This window comes from Hemitrygon akajei, chromosome 15, assembly GCF_048418815.1.
Source record: "Hemitrygon akajei chromosome 15, sHemAka1.3, whole genome shotgun sequence".
Taxonomy (NCBI): Eukaryota; Metazoa; Chordata; class Chondrichthyes; order Myliobatiformes; family Dasyatidae; genus Hemitrygon; species Hemitrygon akajei.
The window spans coordinates 2,675,014-2,692,318 of NC_133138.1; the positions used below are offsets into that span (position 1 = coordinate 2,675,014).

Sequence of the window (17,305 nt, forward strand, 5' to 3'; positions counted from 1 at the left end):
CTCCACACCGTCCTATCACACACTCCCGGGGTGAGACACAGAGTGAAACTCTCTCCACACCGTCCCATCACACACTCCCAGGGTCAGACACAGAGTGAAACTCCCTCCACACTGTCCCATCACACACACCCGGGGTCAGACAAAGTGTGAAACTCCCTCCACACCGTCCCATCACACACTCACGGGGTCAGACACTGAGTGAATCTCCCTCCGCACCGTCCCATCACACACTCCCGGGGACAGACACTGAGTGAAACCTCCTGCACACCGTCCTATCACACACTCCCGGGGTCCGACACAGAATGAAGCTCCCTCCACACACCGTCCCTTCACACACTCCCGGGGTCAGACACAGAGTGAATCTCCCTCCGCACCGTCCCATCACACACTCCCGGGGACAGACACTGAGTGAAACCTCCTGCACACCGCCCTATCACACACTCCCGGGGTGAGACACAGAGTGAAACTCCCTCCACACCGTCCCATCACACACTCCCGGGGACAGACACTGAGTGAAACCTCCTGCACACCGCCCTATCACACACTCCCGGGGTCAGACAAAGAGTGAAACTCCCTCCACACCGTCCCATCACACACTCCAGGGGTGAGACACAGAGTGAAACTCCCTCCTCACTGTCCCATCACACACTCCCGGGGACAGACACTGAGTGAAACCTCCTGCACACCGCCCTATCACACACTCCCGGGGTCAGACAAAGAGTGAAACTCCCTCCACACCGTCCCATCACACACTCCCCGGGTCAGACACTGAGTGAAGCTCCCTCCACACCGTCCCATCACACACTCCCGGGGTCAGACCCAGTGAATCTCCCTCCACACCGTCCCATCACACACTCCCAGGGTCAGACACAGAGTGAAACGTCCTGCACACCGCCTTATCACACACTCCCGGGGTCAGACAAAGAGTGAAACTCCCTCCACACTGTCCCATCACACAATCCCGGGGTCAGACAAAGAGTGAAACTCCCTCCACACCGTTCCATCACACACTCCCGGGGTCAGACACAGAGTGAATCTCCCTCCGCACCGTCCCATCACATACTCCCGGGGACAGACACTGAGTGAAACCTCCTGCACCCCGTCCCATCACACACTCCCGGGGTCAGACACAGAGTGAAGCTCCCTCCACACACCGTCCCTTCACACACTCCCGGGGTCAGACACAGAGTGAATCTCCCTCCGCACCGTCCCATCACACACTCCCGGGGACAGACACTGAGTGAAACCTCCTGCACACCGTCCTATCACACACTCCCGGGGTGAGACACAGAGTGAATCTCCCTCCACACCGTCCCATCACACACCCCCAGGGTCAGACACAGAGTGAATCTCCCTCCACACTGTCCCATCACACACTCCCGGGGACAGACACTGAGTGAAACCTCCTGCACACCGTCCTATCACACACTCCAGGGGTCAGACACAGAGTGAAACTCCCTCCACACTGTCCCATCACACACTCCCGGGGACAGACACTGAGTGAAACCTCCTGCACACCGCCCTATCACACACTCCCGGGGTCAGACAAAGAGTGAAACTCCCTCCACACCGTCCCATCACACACTCCCGGGGTCAGACACTGAGTGAAGCTCCCTCCACACCGTCCCATCACACACTCCCGGGCTCAGACCCAGTGAATCTCCCTCCACACCGTCCCATCACACACTCCCAGGGTCAGACACAGAGTGAATCTCCCTGCGCACCGTCCCATCACACACTCCCGGGAACAGACACTGAGTGAAACCTCCTGCACACCGCCCTATGACACACTCCCGGGGTCAGAAACAGAGTGAATCTCCCTCCGCACCGTCCCATCACACACTCCCGGGGACAGACACTGAGTGAAACATCCTGCACAACGCCCTATCACACACTCCCGGGGTCAGACAAAGAGTGAAACTCCCTCCACATCGTCCCATCACACACTCCCGGGGTCAGACACTGAGTGAAGCTCCCTCCACACCGTCCCATCACACACTCCCGGGGTCAGACCCAGTGAATCTCCCTCCACACTGTCCCATCACACACTCCCAGGGTCAGACACAGAGTGAATCTCCCTCCACACTGTCCCATCACACACTCCCGGGGACAGACACTAAGTGAATCTCCCTCCGCACCGTCCCATCACACACTCCCGGGGACAGACACTGAGTGAAACCTCCTGCACACCGTCCTATCACACACTCCCGGGGTGAGACACAGAGTGAATCTCCCTCCACACCGTCCCATCACACACCCCCAGGGTCAGACACAGAGTGAATCTCCCTCCACACTGTCCCATCACACACTCCCGGGGACAGACACTGAGTGAAACCTCCTGCACACCGTCCTATCACACACTCCAGGGGTGAGACACAGAGTGAAACTCCCTCCACACTGTCCCATCACACACTCCCGGGGACAGACACTGAGTGAAACCTCCTGCACACCGCCCTATCACACACTCCCGGGGTCAGACAAAGAGTGAAACTCCCTCCACACCGTCCCATCACACACTCCCGGGAACAGACACTGAGTGAAACCTCCTGCACACCGCCCTATGACACACTCCCGGGGTCAGCAACAGAGTGAATCTCCCTCCGCACCGTCCCATCACACACTCCCGGGGACAGACACTGAGTGAAACATCCTGCACAACGCCCTATCACACACTCCCGGGGTCAGACAAAGAGTGAAACTCCCTCCACATCGTCCCATCACACACTCCCGGGGTCAGACACTGAGTGAAGCTCCCTCCACACCGTCCCATCACACACTCCCGGGGTCAGACCCAGTGAATCTCCCTCCACACCGTCCCATCACACACTCCCAGGGTCAGACACAGAGTGAATCTCCCTCCGCACCGTCCCATCACACACTCCCGGGGACAGACACTGAGTGAAACCTCCTGCACACCGCCCTATGACACACTCCCGGGGTCAGACACTGAGTGAAACCTCCTGCACACCGTCCCATCACACAATCCCGGGGTCAGACACAGAGCGAATCTCCCTCCACACCGTCCCATCACACACCCCCAGGGTCAGACACAGAGTGAATCTCCCTCCACACTGTCCCATCACACACTCCCGGGGACAGACACTGAGTGAAACTTCCTGCACACCGCCCTATCACACACTCCCGGGGTCAGACAAAGAGTGAAACTCCCTCCACACCGTCCCATCACACACTCCCGGGGTCAGACACAGAGTGAATCTCCCTCCGCACCGTCCCATCACACACTCCCGGGGACAGACACTGAGTGAAACCTCCTGCACACCGTCCCATCACACACTCCCGGGGTCAGACACAGAGTGAATCTCCCTCCACACCATCCTATCACACACTCCCAGGGTCAGACACAGAGTGAAACTCCCTCCACACCGTCCCATCACACACTCCCGGGGACAGACACTGAGTGAAACCTCCTGCACACCGCCCTATCACACACTCCCGGGGTCAGACAAAGAGTGAAACTCCCTCCACACCGTCCCATCACACACACCCGGGGTCAGACACTGAGTGAAACTCCCTCCACACCGTCCCATCACACACTCACGGGGTCAGACACTGAGTGAATCTCCCTCCGCACCGTCCCAACACACACTCCCGGGGACAGACACTGAGTGAAACCTCCTGCACACCGTCCTATCACACACTCCTGGGGTCAGACACAGAGTGAAGCTCCCTCCACACACCGTCCCTTCACACACTCCCGGGGTCAGACACAGAGTGAATCTCCCTCTGCACCGTCCCATCACACACTCCCGGGGACAGACACTGAGTGAAACCTCCTGCACACCGTCCTATCACACACTCCCGGGGTCAGACACAGAGTGAAGCTCCCTCCACACACCGTCCCTTCACACACTCCCGGGGTCAGACAAAGAGTGAATCTCCCTCCACACCGTCCCATCACACACTCCCGGGGTCACACAGAGTGAATCTCCCTCCACTCCGTCTCATCACACACTCCCGGGGTCAGACAAAGAGTGAAACTCCCTCCACACTGTCGCCTCACACACTCCCGGGGACAGACACTGAGTGAAACCTCCTGCACACCGTCCTATCACACACTCCAGGGGTCAGACACAGAGTGAAACTCCCTCCACACTGTCCCATCACACACTCCCGGGGACAGACACTGAGTGAAACCTCCTGCACACCGCCCTATCACACACTCCCGGGGTCAGACAAAGAGTGAAACTCCCTCCACACCGTCCCATCACACACTCCCGGGGTCAGACACTGAGTGAAGCTCCCTCCACACCGTCCCATCACACACTCCCGGGCTCAGACCCAGTGAATCTCCCTCCACACCGTCCCATCACACACTCCCAGGGTCAGACACAGAGTGAATCTCCCTGCGCACCGTCCCATCACACACTCCCGGGAACAGACACTGAGTGAAACCTCCTGCACACCGCCCTATGACACACTCCCGGGGTCAGAAACAGAGTGAATCTCCCTCCGCACCGTCCCATCACACACTCCCGGGGACAGACACTGAGTGAAACATCCTGCACAACGCCCTATCACACACTCCCGGGGTCAGACAAAGAGTGAAACTCCCTCCACATCGTCCCATCACACACTCCCGGGGTCAGACACTGAGTGAAGCTCCCTCCACACCGTCCCATCACACACTCCCGGGGTCAGACCCAGTGAATCTCCCTCCACACTGTCCCATCACACACTCCCAGGGTCAGACACAGAGTGAATCTCCCTCCACACTGTCCCATCACACACTCCCGGGGACAGACACTAAGTGAATCTCCCTCCGCACCGTCCCATCACACACTCCCGGGGACAGACACTGAGTGAAACCTCCTGCACACCGTCCTATCACACACTCCCGGGGTGAGACACAGAGTGAATCTCCCTCCACACCGTCCCATCACACACCCCCAGGGTCAGACACAGAGTGAATCTCCCTCCACACTGTCCCATCACACACTCCCGGGGACAGACACTGAGTGAAACCTCCTGCACACCGTCCTATCACACACTCCAGGGGTGAGACACAGAGTGAAACTCCCTCCACACTGTCCCATCACACACTCCCGGGGACAGACACTGAGTGAAACCTCCTGCACACCGCCCTATCACACACTCCCGGGGTCAGACAAAGAGTGAAACTCCCTCCACACCGTCCCATCACACACTCCCGGGAACAGACACTGAGTGAAACCTCCTGCACACCGCCCTATGACACACTCCCGGGGTCAGCAACAGAGTGAATCTCCCTCCGCACCGTCCCATCACACACTCCCGGGGACAGACACTGAGTGAAACATCCTGCACAACGCCCTATCACACACTCCCGGGGTCAGACAAAGAGTGAAACTCCCTCCACATCGTCCCATCACACACTCCCGGGGTCAGACACTGAGTGAAGCTCCCTCCACACCGTCCCATCACACACTCCCGGGGTCAGACCCAGTGAATCTCCCTCCACACCGTCCCATCACACACTCCCAGGGTCAGACACAGAGTGAATCTCCCTCCGCACCGTCCCATCACACACTCCCGGGGACAGACACTGAGTGAAACCTCCTGCACACCGCCCTATGACACACTCCCGGGGTCAGACACTGAGTGAAACCTCCTGCACACCGTCCCATCACACAATCCCGGGGTCAGACACAGAGCGAATCTCCCTCCACACCGTCCCATCACACACCCCCAGGGTCAGACACAGAGTGAATCTCCCTCCACACTGTCCCATCACACACTCCCGGGGACAGACACTGAGTGAAACTTCCTGCACACCGCCCTATCACACACTCCCGGGGTCAGACAAAGAGTGAAACTCCCTCCACACCGTCCCATCACACACTCCCGGGGTCAGACACAGAGTGAATCTCCCTCCGCACCGTCCCATCACACACTCCCGGGGACAGACACTGAGTGAAACCTCCTGCACACCGTCCCATCACACACTCCCGGGGTCAGACACAGAGTGAATCTCCCTCCACACCATCCTATCACACACTCCCAGGGTCAGACACAGAGTGAAACTCCCTCCACACCGTCCCATCACACACTCCCGGGGACAGACACTGAGTGAAACCTCCTGCACACCGCCCTATCACACACTCCCGGGGTCAGACAAAGAGTGAAACTCCCTCCACACCGTCCCATCACACACACCCGGGGTCAGACAAAGAGTGAAACTCCCTCCACACCGTCCCATCACACACTCACGGGGTCAGACACTGAGTGAATCTCCCTCCGCACCGTCCCAACACACACTCCCGGGGACAGACACTGAGTGAAACCTCCTGCACACCGTCCTATCACACACTCCTGGGGTCAGACACAGAGTGAAGCTCCCTCCACACACCGTCCCTTCACACACTCCCGGGGTCAGACACAGAGTGAATCTCCCTCTGCACCGTCCCATCACACACTCCCGGGGACAGACACTGAGTGAAACCTCCTGCACACCGTCCTATCACACACTCCCGGGGTCAGACACAGAGTGAAGCTCCCTCCACACACCGTCCCTTCACACACTCCCGGGGTCAGACAAAGAGTGAATCTCCCTCCACACCGTCCCATCACACACTCCCGGGGTCACACAGAGTGAATCTCCCTCCACTCCGTCTCATCACACACTCCCGGGGTCAGACAAAGAGTGAAACTCCCTCCACACTGTCGCCTCACACACTCCCGGGGTCAGACAAAGAGTGAAACTCCCTCCACACCGTCCCATCACACACTACCGGGGTCAGACAAAGAGTGAAACTCCATCCACACCGTCGCCTCACACACTCCCGGGGACAGACACTGAGTGAAACCTCCTGCACACCGTCCTATCACACACTCCCGGGGTCAGACAAAGAGTGAAACTCCCTCCACACCGTCCCATCACATACTCCCGGGGTCAGACACTGAGTGAAACTCCCTCCACACTGTCGCCTCACACACTCCCGGGGTCAGACACAGAGTGAAACTCCCTCCACACTGTCGCCTCACACACTCCCGGGGTCAGACAAAGAGTGAAACTCCCTCCACACCGTCGCCTCACACACTCCCGGGGTCAAAGAGTGAAACTCCCTCCACACCGTCCCATCACACACTCCCGGGGACAGACACAGAGTGAAACCTCCTGCACACCGCTCTATCACACACTCCCGGGGTCAGACAAAGAGTGAAACTCCCTCCACACCGTCCCATCACACACTCCCGGGGACAGACACTGAGTGAAACCTCCTGCACACCGCCCTATCACACACTCCCGGGGTGAGACAAAGAGTGAAACTCCCTCCACACTGTCGCCTCACACACTCCCGGGGTCAGACAAAGAGTGAAACTCCCTCCACACCGTCGCCTCACACACTCCCGGGGTCAGACAAAGAGTGAAACTCCCTCCACACCGTCCCATCACACACTCCCGGGGACAGACACAGAGTGAAACCTCCTGCACACCGCCCTATCACACACTCCCGGGGTCAGACAAAGAGTGAAACTCCCTCCACACCGTCCCATCACACACTCCCGGGGACAGACACTGAGTGAAACCTCCTGCACACCGCCCTATCACACACTCCCGGGGTGAGACAAAGAGTGAAACTCCCTCCACACTGTCGCCTCACACACTCCCGGGGTCAGACAAAGAGTGAAACTCCCTCCACACCGTCCCATCACACACTCCCGGGGTCAGACACTGAGTGAAACTCCCTCCACACTGTCGCCTCACACACTCCCGGGGTCAGACAAAGAGTGAAACTCCCTCCACACCGTCCCATCACACACCCCCGGGGTCAGACACTGAGTGAAACCTCCTGCACACCGCCCTATCACACACTCCCGGGGTCAGACACAGAGTGAATCTCCCTCCACACCGTCCTATCACACACTCCCAGGGTCAGACACAGAGTGAAACCTCCTGCACACCGCCCTATCACACACTCCCGGGGTCAGACACAGAGTGAAACTCCCTCCACACCGTCCTATCACACACTCCCGGGGTCAGACAAAGAGTGAAACTCCCTCCACACCGTCCCATCACACACTCCCGGGGACAGACACTGAGTGAAACCTCCTGCACACCGCCCCATCACACACTCCCGGGGTCAGACACAGAGTGAATCTCCCTCCACACCGTCCCATCACACACTCCCGGGGTCAGACACAGAGTGAAACTCCCTCCACACTGTCCCATCACACACTCCCGGGGTCAGACACAGAATGAAGCTCCCTCCACACCGTCCCCTCACACACTCCCGGGGACAGACACTGAGTGAAACCTCCTGCACACCGCCCTATCACACACTCCCGGGGTGAGACAAAGAGTGAAACTCCCTCCACACTGTCGCCTCACACACTCCCGGGGTCAGACAAAGAGTGAAACTCCCTCCACACCGTCGCCTCACACACTCCCGGGGTCAGACAAAGAGTGAAACTCCCTCCACACCGTCCCATCACACACTCCCGGGGACAGACACAGAGTGAAACCTCCTGCACACCGCCCTATCACACACTCCCGGGGTCAGACAAAGAGTGAAACTCCCTCCACACCGTCCCATCACACACTCCCGGGGACAGACACTGAGTGAAACCTCCTGCACACCGCCCTATCACACACTCCCGGGGTGAGACAAAGAGTGAAACTCCCTCCACACTGTCGCCTCACACACTCCCGGGGTCAGACAAAGAGTGAAACTCCCTCCACACCGTCCCATCACACACTCCCGGGGTCACACAGAGTGAATCTCCCTCCACTCCGTCTCATCACACACTCCCGGGGTCAGACAAAGAGTGAAACTCCCTCCACACTGTCGCCTCACACACTCCCGGGGTCAGACAAAGAGTGAAACTCCCTCCACACCGTCCCATCACACACTACCGGGGTCAGACAAAGAGTGAAACTCCATCCACACCGTCGCCTCACACACTCCCGGGGACAGACACTGAGTGAAACCTCCTGCACACCGTCCTATCACACACTCCCGGGGTCAGACAAAGAGTGAAACTCCCTCCACACCGTCCCATCACATACTCCCGGGGTCAGACACTGAGTGAAACTCCCTCCACACTGTCGCCTCACACACTCCCGGGGTCAGACACAGAGTGAAACTCCCTCCACACTGTCGCCTCACACACTCCCGGGGTCAGACAAAGAGTGAAACTCCCTCCACACCGTCGCCTCACACACTCCCGGGGTCAAAGAGTGAAACTCCCTCCACACCGTCCCATCACACACTCCCGGGGACAGACACAGAGTGAAACCTCCTGCACACCGCTCTATCACACACTCCCGGGGTCAGACAAAGAGTGAAACTCCCTCCACACCGTCCCATCACACACTCCCGGGGACAGACACTGAGTGAAACCTCCTGCACACCGCCCTATCACACACTCCCGGGGTGAGACAAAGAGTGAAACTCCCTCCACACTGTCGCCTCACACACTCCCGGGGTCAGACAAAGAGTGAAACTCCCTCCACACCGTCGCCTCACACACTCCCGGGGTCAGACAAAGAGTGAAACTCCCTCCACACCGTCCCATCACACGCTCCCGGGGACAGACACAGAGTGAAACCTCCTGCACACCGCCCTATCACACACTCCCGGGGTCAGACAAAGAGTGAAACTCCCTCCACACCGTCCCATCACACACTCCCGGGGACAGACACTGAGTGAAACCTCCTGCACACCGCCCTATCACACACTCCCGGGGTGAGACAAAGAGTGAAACTCCCTCCACACTGTCGCCTCACACACTCCCGGGGTCAGACAAAGAGTGAAACTCCCTCCACACCGTCCCATCACACACTCCCGGGGTCAGACACTGAGTGAAACTCCCTCCACACTGTCGCCTCACACACTCCCGGGGTCAGACAAAGAGTGAAACTCCCTCCACACCGTCCCATCACACACCCCCGGGGTCAGACACTGAGTGAAACCTCCTGCACACCGCCCTATCACACACTCCCGGGGTCAGACACAGAGTGAATCTCCCTCCACACCGTCCTATCACACACTCCCAGGGTCAGACACAGAGTGAAACCTCCTGCACACCGCCCTATCACACACTCCCGGGGTGAGACAAAGAGTGAAACTCCCTCCACACTGTCGCCTCACACACTCCCGGGGTCAGACAAAGAGTGAAACTCCCTCCACACCGTCGCCTCACACACTCCCGGGGTCAGACAAAGAGTGAAACTCCCTCCACACCGTCCCATCACACGCTCCCGGGGACAGACACAGAGTGAAACCTCCTGCACACCGCCCTATCACACACTCCCGGGGTCAGACAAAGAGTGAAACTCCCTCCACACCGTCCCATCACACACTCCCGGGGACAGACACTGAGTGAAACCTCCTGCACACCGCCCTATCACACACTCCCGGGGTGAGACAAAGAGTGAAACTCCCTCCACACTGTCGCCTCACACACTCCCGGGGTCAGACAAAGAGTGAAACTCCCTCCACACCGTCCCATCACACACTCCCGGGGTCAGACACTGAGTGAAACTCCCTCCACACTGTCGCCTCACACACTCCCGGGGTCAGACAAAGAGTGAAACTCCCTCCACACCGTCGCCTCACACACTCCCGGGGTCAGACAAAGAGTGAAACTCCCTCCACACCGTCCCATCACACACTCCCGGGGACAGACACAGAGTGAAACCTCCTGCACACCGCCCTATCACACACTCCCGGGGTCAGACAAAGAGTGAAACTCCCTCCACACCGTCCCATCACACACTCCCGGGGACAGACACTGAGTGAAACCTCCTGCACACCGCCCTATCACACACTCCCGGGGTGAGACAAAGAGTGAAACTCCCTCCACACTGTCGCCTCACACACTCCCGGGGTCAGACAAAGAGTGAAACTCCCTCCACACCGTCCCATCACACACTCCCGGGGTCACACAGAGTGAATCTCCCTCCACTCCGTCTCATCACACACTCCCGGGGTCAGACAAAGAGTGAAACTCCCTCCACACTGTCGCCTCACACACTCCCGGGGTCAGACAAAGAGTGAAACTCCCTCCACACCGTCCCATCACACACTACCGGGGTCAGACAAAGAGTGAAACTCCATCCACACCGTCGCCTCACACACTCCCGGGGACAGACACTGAGTGAAACCTCCTGCACACCGTCCTATCACACACTCCCGGGGTCAGACAAAGAGTGAAACTCCCTCCACACCGTCCCATCACATACTCCCGGGGTCAGACACTGAGTGAAACTCCCTCCACACTGTCGCCTCACACACTCCCGGGGTCAGACACAGAGTGAAACTCCCTCCACACTGTCGCCTCACACACTCCCGGGGTCAGACAAAGAGTGAAACTCCCTCCACACCGTCGCCTCACACACTCCCGGGGTCAAAGAGTGAAACTCCCTCCACACCGTCCCATCACACACTCCCGGGGACAGACACAGAGTGAAACCTCCTGCACACCGCTCTATCACACACTCCCGGGGTCAGACAAAGAGTGAAACTCCCTCCACACCGTCCCATCACACACTCCCGGGGACAGACACTGAGTGAAACCTCCTGCACACCGCCCTATCACACACTCCCGGGGTGAGACAAAGAGTGAAACTCCCTCCACACTGTCGCCTCACACACTCCCGGGGTCAGACAAAGAGTGAAACTCCCTCCACACCGTCGCCTCACACACTCCCGGGGTCAGACAAAGAGTGAAACTCCCTCCACACCGTCCCATCACACGCTCCCGGGGACAGACACAGAGTGAAACCTCCTGCACACCGCCCTATCACACACTCCCGGGGTCAGACAAAGAGTGAAACTCCCTCCACACCGTCCCATCACACACTCCCGGGGACAGACACTGAGTGAAACCTCCTGCACACCGCCCTATCACACACTCCCGGGGTGAGACAAAGAGTGAAACTCCCTCCACACTGTCGCCTCACACACTCCCGGGGTCAGACAAAGAGTGAAACTCCCTCCACACCGTCCCATCACACACTCCCGGGGTCAGACACTGAGTGAAACTCCCTCCACACTGTCGCCTCACACACTCCCGGGGTCAGACAAAGAGTGAAACTCCCTCCACACCGTCCCATCACACACCCCCGGGGTCAGACACTGAGTGAAACCTCCTGCACACCGCCCTATCACACACTCCCGGGGTCAGACACAGAGTGAATCTCCCTCCACACCGTCCTATCACACACTCCCAGGGTCAGACACAGAGTGAAACCTCCTGCACACCGCCCTATCACACACTCCCGGGGTCAGACACAGAGTGAAACTCCCTCCACACCGTCCTATCACACACTCCCGGGGTCAGACAAAGAGTGAAACTCCCTCCACACCGTCCCATCACACACTCCCGGGGACAGACACTGAGTGAAACCTCCTGCACACCGCCCCATCACACACTCCCGGGGTCAGACACAGAGTGAATCTCCCTCCACACCGTCCCATCACACACTCCCGGGGTCAGACACAGAGTGAAACTCCCTCCACACTGTCCCATCACACACTCCCGGGGTCAGACACAGAATGAAGCTCCCTCCACACCGTCCCCTCACACACTCCCGGGGACAGACACTGAGTGAAACCTCCTGCACACCGCCCTATCACACACTCCCGGGGTGAGACAAAGAGTGAAACTCCCTCCACACTGTCGCCTCACACACTCCCGGGGTCAGACAAAGAGTGAAACTCCCTCCACACCGTCGCCTCACACACTCCCGGGGTCAGACAAAGAGTGAAACTCCCTCCACACCGTCCCATCACACACTCCCGGGGACAGACACAGAGTGAAACCTCCTGCACACCGCCCTATCACACACTCCCGGGGTCAGACAAAGAGTGAAACTCCCTCCACACCGTCCCATCACACACTCCCGGGGACAGACACTGAGTGAAACCTCCTGCACACCGCCCTATCACACACTCCCGGGGTGAGACAAAGAGTGAAACTCCCTCCACACTGTCGCCTCACACACTCCCGGGGTCAGACAAAGAGTGAAACTCCCTCCACACCGTCCCATCACACACTCCCGGGGTCAGACACTGAGTGAAACTGCCTCCACACTGTCGCCTCACACACTCCCGGGGTCAGACAAAGAGTGAAACTCCCTCCACACACCGTCCCATCACACACTCCCGGGGTCAGACACTGAGTGAAACTCCCTCCACACTGTCGCCTCACACACTCCCGGGGTCAGACAAAGAGTGAAACTCCCTCCACACCGTCCCATCACACACTCCCGGGGTCAGACACTGAGTGAAACTGCCTCCACACTGTCCCATCACACACTCCCGGGGTCAGACAAAGAGTGAAACTCCCTCCACACCGTCGCCTCACACACTCCCGGGGTCATACAAAGAGTGAAACTCCCTCCACACCGTCCCATCACACACTCCCGGGGACAGACACTGAGTGAAACCTCCTGCACACCGCCCTATCACACACTCCCGGGGTCAGACAAAGAGTGAAACTCCCTCCACATCGTCCCATCACACACCCCCGGGGTCAGACACTGAGTGAAACCTCCTGCACACCGCCCTATCACACACTCCCGGGGTCAGACACAGAGTGAATCTCCCTCCACACCATCCTATCACACACTCCCAGGGTCAGACACAGAGTGAAACCTCCTGCACACCGCCCTATCACACACTCCCGGGGTCAGACACAGAGTGAAACTCCCTCCACACCGTCCTATCACACACTCCCGGGGTCAGACACAGAGTGAAACTCCCTCCACACTGTCCCATCACACACTCCCGGGGTCAGACACTGAGTGAAACCTCCTGCACACCGCCCCATCACACACTCCCGGGGTCAGACACAGAGTGAAACTGCCTCCACACTGTCGCCTCACACACTCCCGGGGTCAGACAAAGAGTGAAACTCCCTCCACACACCGTCCCATCACACACTCCCGGGGTCAGACACTGAGTGAAACTCCCTCCACACTGTCGCCTCACACACTCCCGGGGTCAGACAAAGAGTGAAACTCCCTCCACACCGTCCCATCACACACTCCCGGGGTCAGACACTGAGTGAAACTGCCTCCACACTGTCCCATCACACACTCCCGGGGTCAGACAAAGAGTGAAACTCCCTCCACACAGTCGCCTCACACACTCCCGGGGTCAGACAAAGAGTGAAACTCCCTCCACACCGTCCCATCACACACTCCCGGGGACAGACACTGAGTGAAACCTCCTGCACACCGCCCTATCACACACTCCCGGGGTCAGACAAAGAGTGAAACTCCCTCCACATCGTCCCATCACACACCCCCGGGGTCAGACACTGAGTGAAACCTCCTGCACACCGCCCTATCACACACTCCCGGGGTCAGACACAGAGTGAATCTCCCTCCACACCGTCCTATCACACACTCCCAGGGTCAGACACAGAGTGAAACCTCCTGCACACCGCCCTATCACACACTCCCGGGGTCAGACACAGAGTGAAACTCCCTCCACACCGTCCTATCACACACTCCCGGGGTCAGACAAAGAGTGAAACTCCCTCCACACCGTCCCATCACACACTCCCGGGGACAGACACTGAGTGAAACCTCCTGCACACCGCCCCATCACACACTCCCGGGGTCAGACACAGAGTGAATCTCCCTCCACACCGTCCCATCACACACTCCTGGGGTCAGACACAGAGTGAAACTCCCTCCACACTGTCCCATCACACACTCCCGGGGTCAGACACTGAGTGAAACCTCCTGCACACCGCCCCATCACACACTCCCGGGGTCAGACACAGAGTGAATCTCCCTCCACACACCGTCCCTTCACACACTCCCGGGGTCAGACACAGAGTGAATCTCCCTCCACACACTCCTGGGGTCAGACACAGAGTGAAACTCCCTCCACACTGTCCCATCACACACTCCCGGGGTCAGACACTGAGTGAAACCTCCTGCACACCGCCCCATCACACACTCCCGGGGTCAGACACAGAGTGAATCTCCCTCCACACACCGTCCCTTCACACACTCCCGGGGTCAGACACAGAGTGAATCTCCCTCCACACACTGTCCCATCACACACTCCTGGGGTCAGACACAGAGTGAAACTCCCTCCACACTGTCCCATCACACACTCCCGGGGTCAGACACTGAGTGAAACCTCCTGCACACCGCCCCATCACACACTCCCGGGGTCAGACACAGAATGAAGCTCCCTCCACACCGTCCCCTCACACACTTGCGGTGCAAGGACCCTCAAGCTGTGTCACACTAACCGATTGGTTGAGCCGTTGTAACAGTAATTGGGAAGGAAGTCGAAGTTGAGTTCCCAGAAGACGTGAAGTGTAATGCGTCCGTAGGGAGCGGAGACGTTGTGATTGGCTTCACGGAACATGGCATCGAAGCTATCCAGCGTCATATGTTTGGAGAGGAGGCGGTGAGTGAGTTTATTCACCTCGAACAGCCACTCCAGTTCCTGTGGAGAGGGCAATATCAGACTTGAGTCCTCCACTGCCCACACCTGTCCCACATATCCAGTGTGTGGAGTACGCCTTCTACTCTCCACACCCTTACATCCTGAGGTGTCACAACCCAAGCACGGTTTGGTCACAGCTTGATTCCGAGTTCCCAAGGTGACCAGGCTACAGACAATGCCCCCACTGACTGACATTAGTAGAGATCAGCCCAGAGGGGGAAGTTATTCTTCTTCCTCCAGTATCCTGACACTATCGAGGGATTCTCTCACCCATTTGGTCCCTCTAGCACTCTAAACTTTCGTGGCCCAACCTTTGGTCTTACCAGCTGCCCATCTCCATAAACTCCTGGAACAATAAGAGCCTGCAGATTTCAGTGTGGATCATGCCCATGCAGACCCAGAGTGAAGAACTTCTCTCAGTCTTGTCTGAGGCTGGCCCAGTGTTCAAAGCCATGTCACTGGTCTGGCTATCGACTCGAGTTCCCATCCTTGTAAACTCCAGACTGGAGGCTGTTCCCTCCTGACAGGATGACTAGCTCAACCCTGAGAGCAAGGTGTCCAACTAAAGGCAGAGAACCGAGCCCTTCTCGACCTGCTCAGCAGCACAGCTGCCCCACTGCTGAGGAGCAGGAAGGGTGGGTAGTAAGCGAGCAGCAGGGCTGCCCCACTGCTGAGGAGCTGGAAGGGTGGGTAGTAAGCGAGGTGGAAGGGTGGGTAGTAAGCGAGGTGGAAGGGCGGGTAGTAAGCGAGGTGGAAGGGTGAGTAGTAAGCGAGGTGGAAGGGCGGGTAGTAAGCGAGGTGGAAGGGCGGGTAGTAAGCGAGGTGGAAGGGCGGGTAGTAAGCGAGGTGGAAGGGTGGGTAGTAAGTGAGCTGGAAGGGTGGGTAGTAAGTGAGGTGGAAGGGTGGGTAGTAAGCGAGGTGGAAGGGTGGGTAGTAAGCGAGGTGGAAGGGTGGGTAGTAAGCGAGGTGGAAGGGTGAGTAGTAAGCGAGGTGGAAGGGTGGGTAGTAAGCGAGGTGGAAGGGCGGGTAGTAAGCGAGGTGGAAGGGCGGGTAGTAAGCGAGGTGGAAGGGCGGGTAGTAAGCGAGGTGGAAGGGCGGGTAGTAAGCGAGGTGGAAGGGCGGGTAGTAAGCGAGGTGGAAGGGCGGGTAGTAAGCGAGGTGGAAGGGCGGGTAGTAAGTGAAGTGGAAGGGTGAGTAGTAAGCGAGGTGGAAGGGTGGGTGGTAAGCGAGGTGGAAGGGTGGGTAGTAAGCGAGGTGGAAGGGTGGGTAGTAAGCGAGGTGGAAGGGTGAGTAGTAAGCGAGGTGGAAGGGCGGGTAGTAAGCGAGGTGGAAGGGTGAGTAGTAAGCGAGGTGGAAGGGTGGGTAGTAAGCGAGGTGGAAGGGTGAGTAGTAAGCGAGGTGGAAGGGTGAGTAGTAAGCGAGGTGGAAGGGTGAGTAGTAAGCGATGTGGAAGGGCGGGTAGTAAGCGAGGTGGAAGGGTGGGTGGTAAGCGAGGTGGAAGGGCGGGTAGTAAGCGAGGTGGAAGGGCGGGTAGTAAGTGAGCTGGAAGGGCGGGTAGTAAGCGAGGTGGAAGGGTGGGTAGTAAGCGAGGTGGAAGGGTGGGTAGTAAGCGAGGTGGAAGGGCGGGTAGTAAGCGAGGTGGAAGGGTGGGTAGTAAGCGAGTAGCAGGGCTGCCCCACTGCTGAGGAGCTGGAAGGGTGGGTAGTAAGCGAGGTGGAAGGGCGGGTAGTAAGCGAGGTGGAAGGGTGGGTAGTAAGCGAGGTGGAAGGGCGGGTAGTAAGCGAGGTGGAAGGGTGGGTAGTAAGCGAGGTGGAAGGGCGGGTAGTAAGCGAGGTGGAAGGGTGGGTAGTAAGCGAGGTGGAAGGGCGGGGTAGTAAGCGAGGTGG

At 58.3% G+C, this 17,305-nt stretch overlaps 1 protein-coding gene across 4 annotated transcripts in view; it reads right to left on the reverse strand.

Annotated features, from left to right (window-relative positions):
* The window catches only part of LOC140739100 (cytoplasmic FMR1-interacting protein 2), a 156,129-nt gene that overhangs the window by 35,974 nt on the left and 102,850 nt on the right, over window positions 1-17,305 (reverse strand). For all 4 annotated transcript variants that reach the window (XM_073067057.1, XM_073067053.1, XM_073067054.1 and 1 more), the window contains exon 22: window positions 15,220-15,419. In XM_073067057.1, the coding sequence (XP_072923158.1) occupies window positions 15,220-15,419 (200 nt within the window). The remainder of the gene's footprint in view (window positions 1-15,219; window positions 15,420-17,305) is intronic.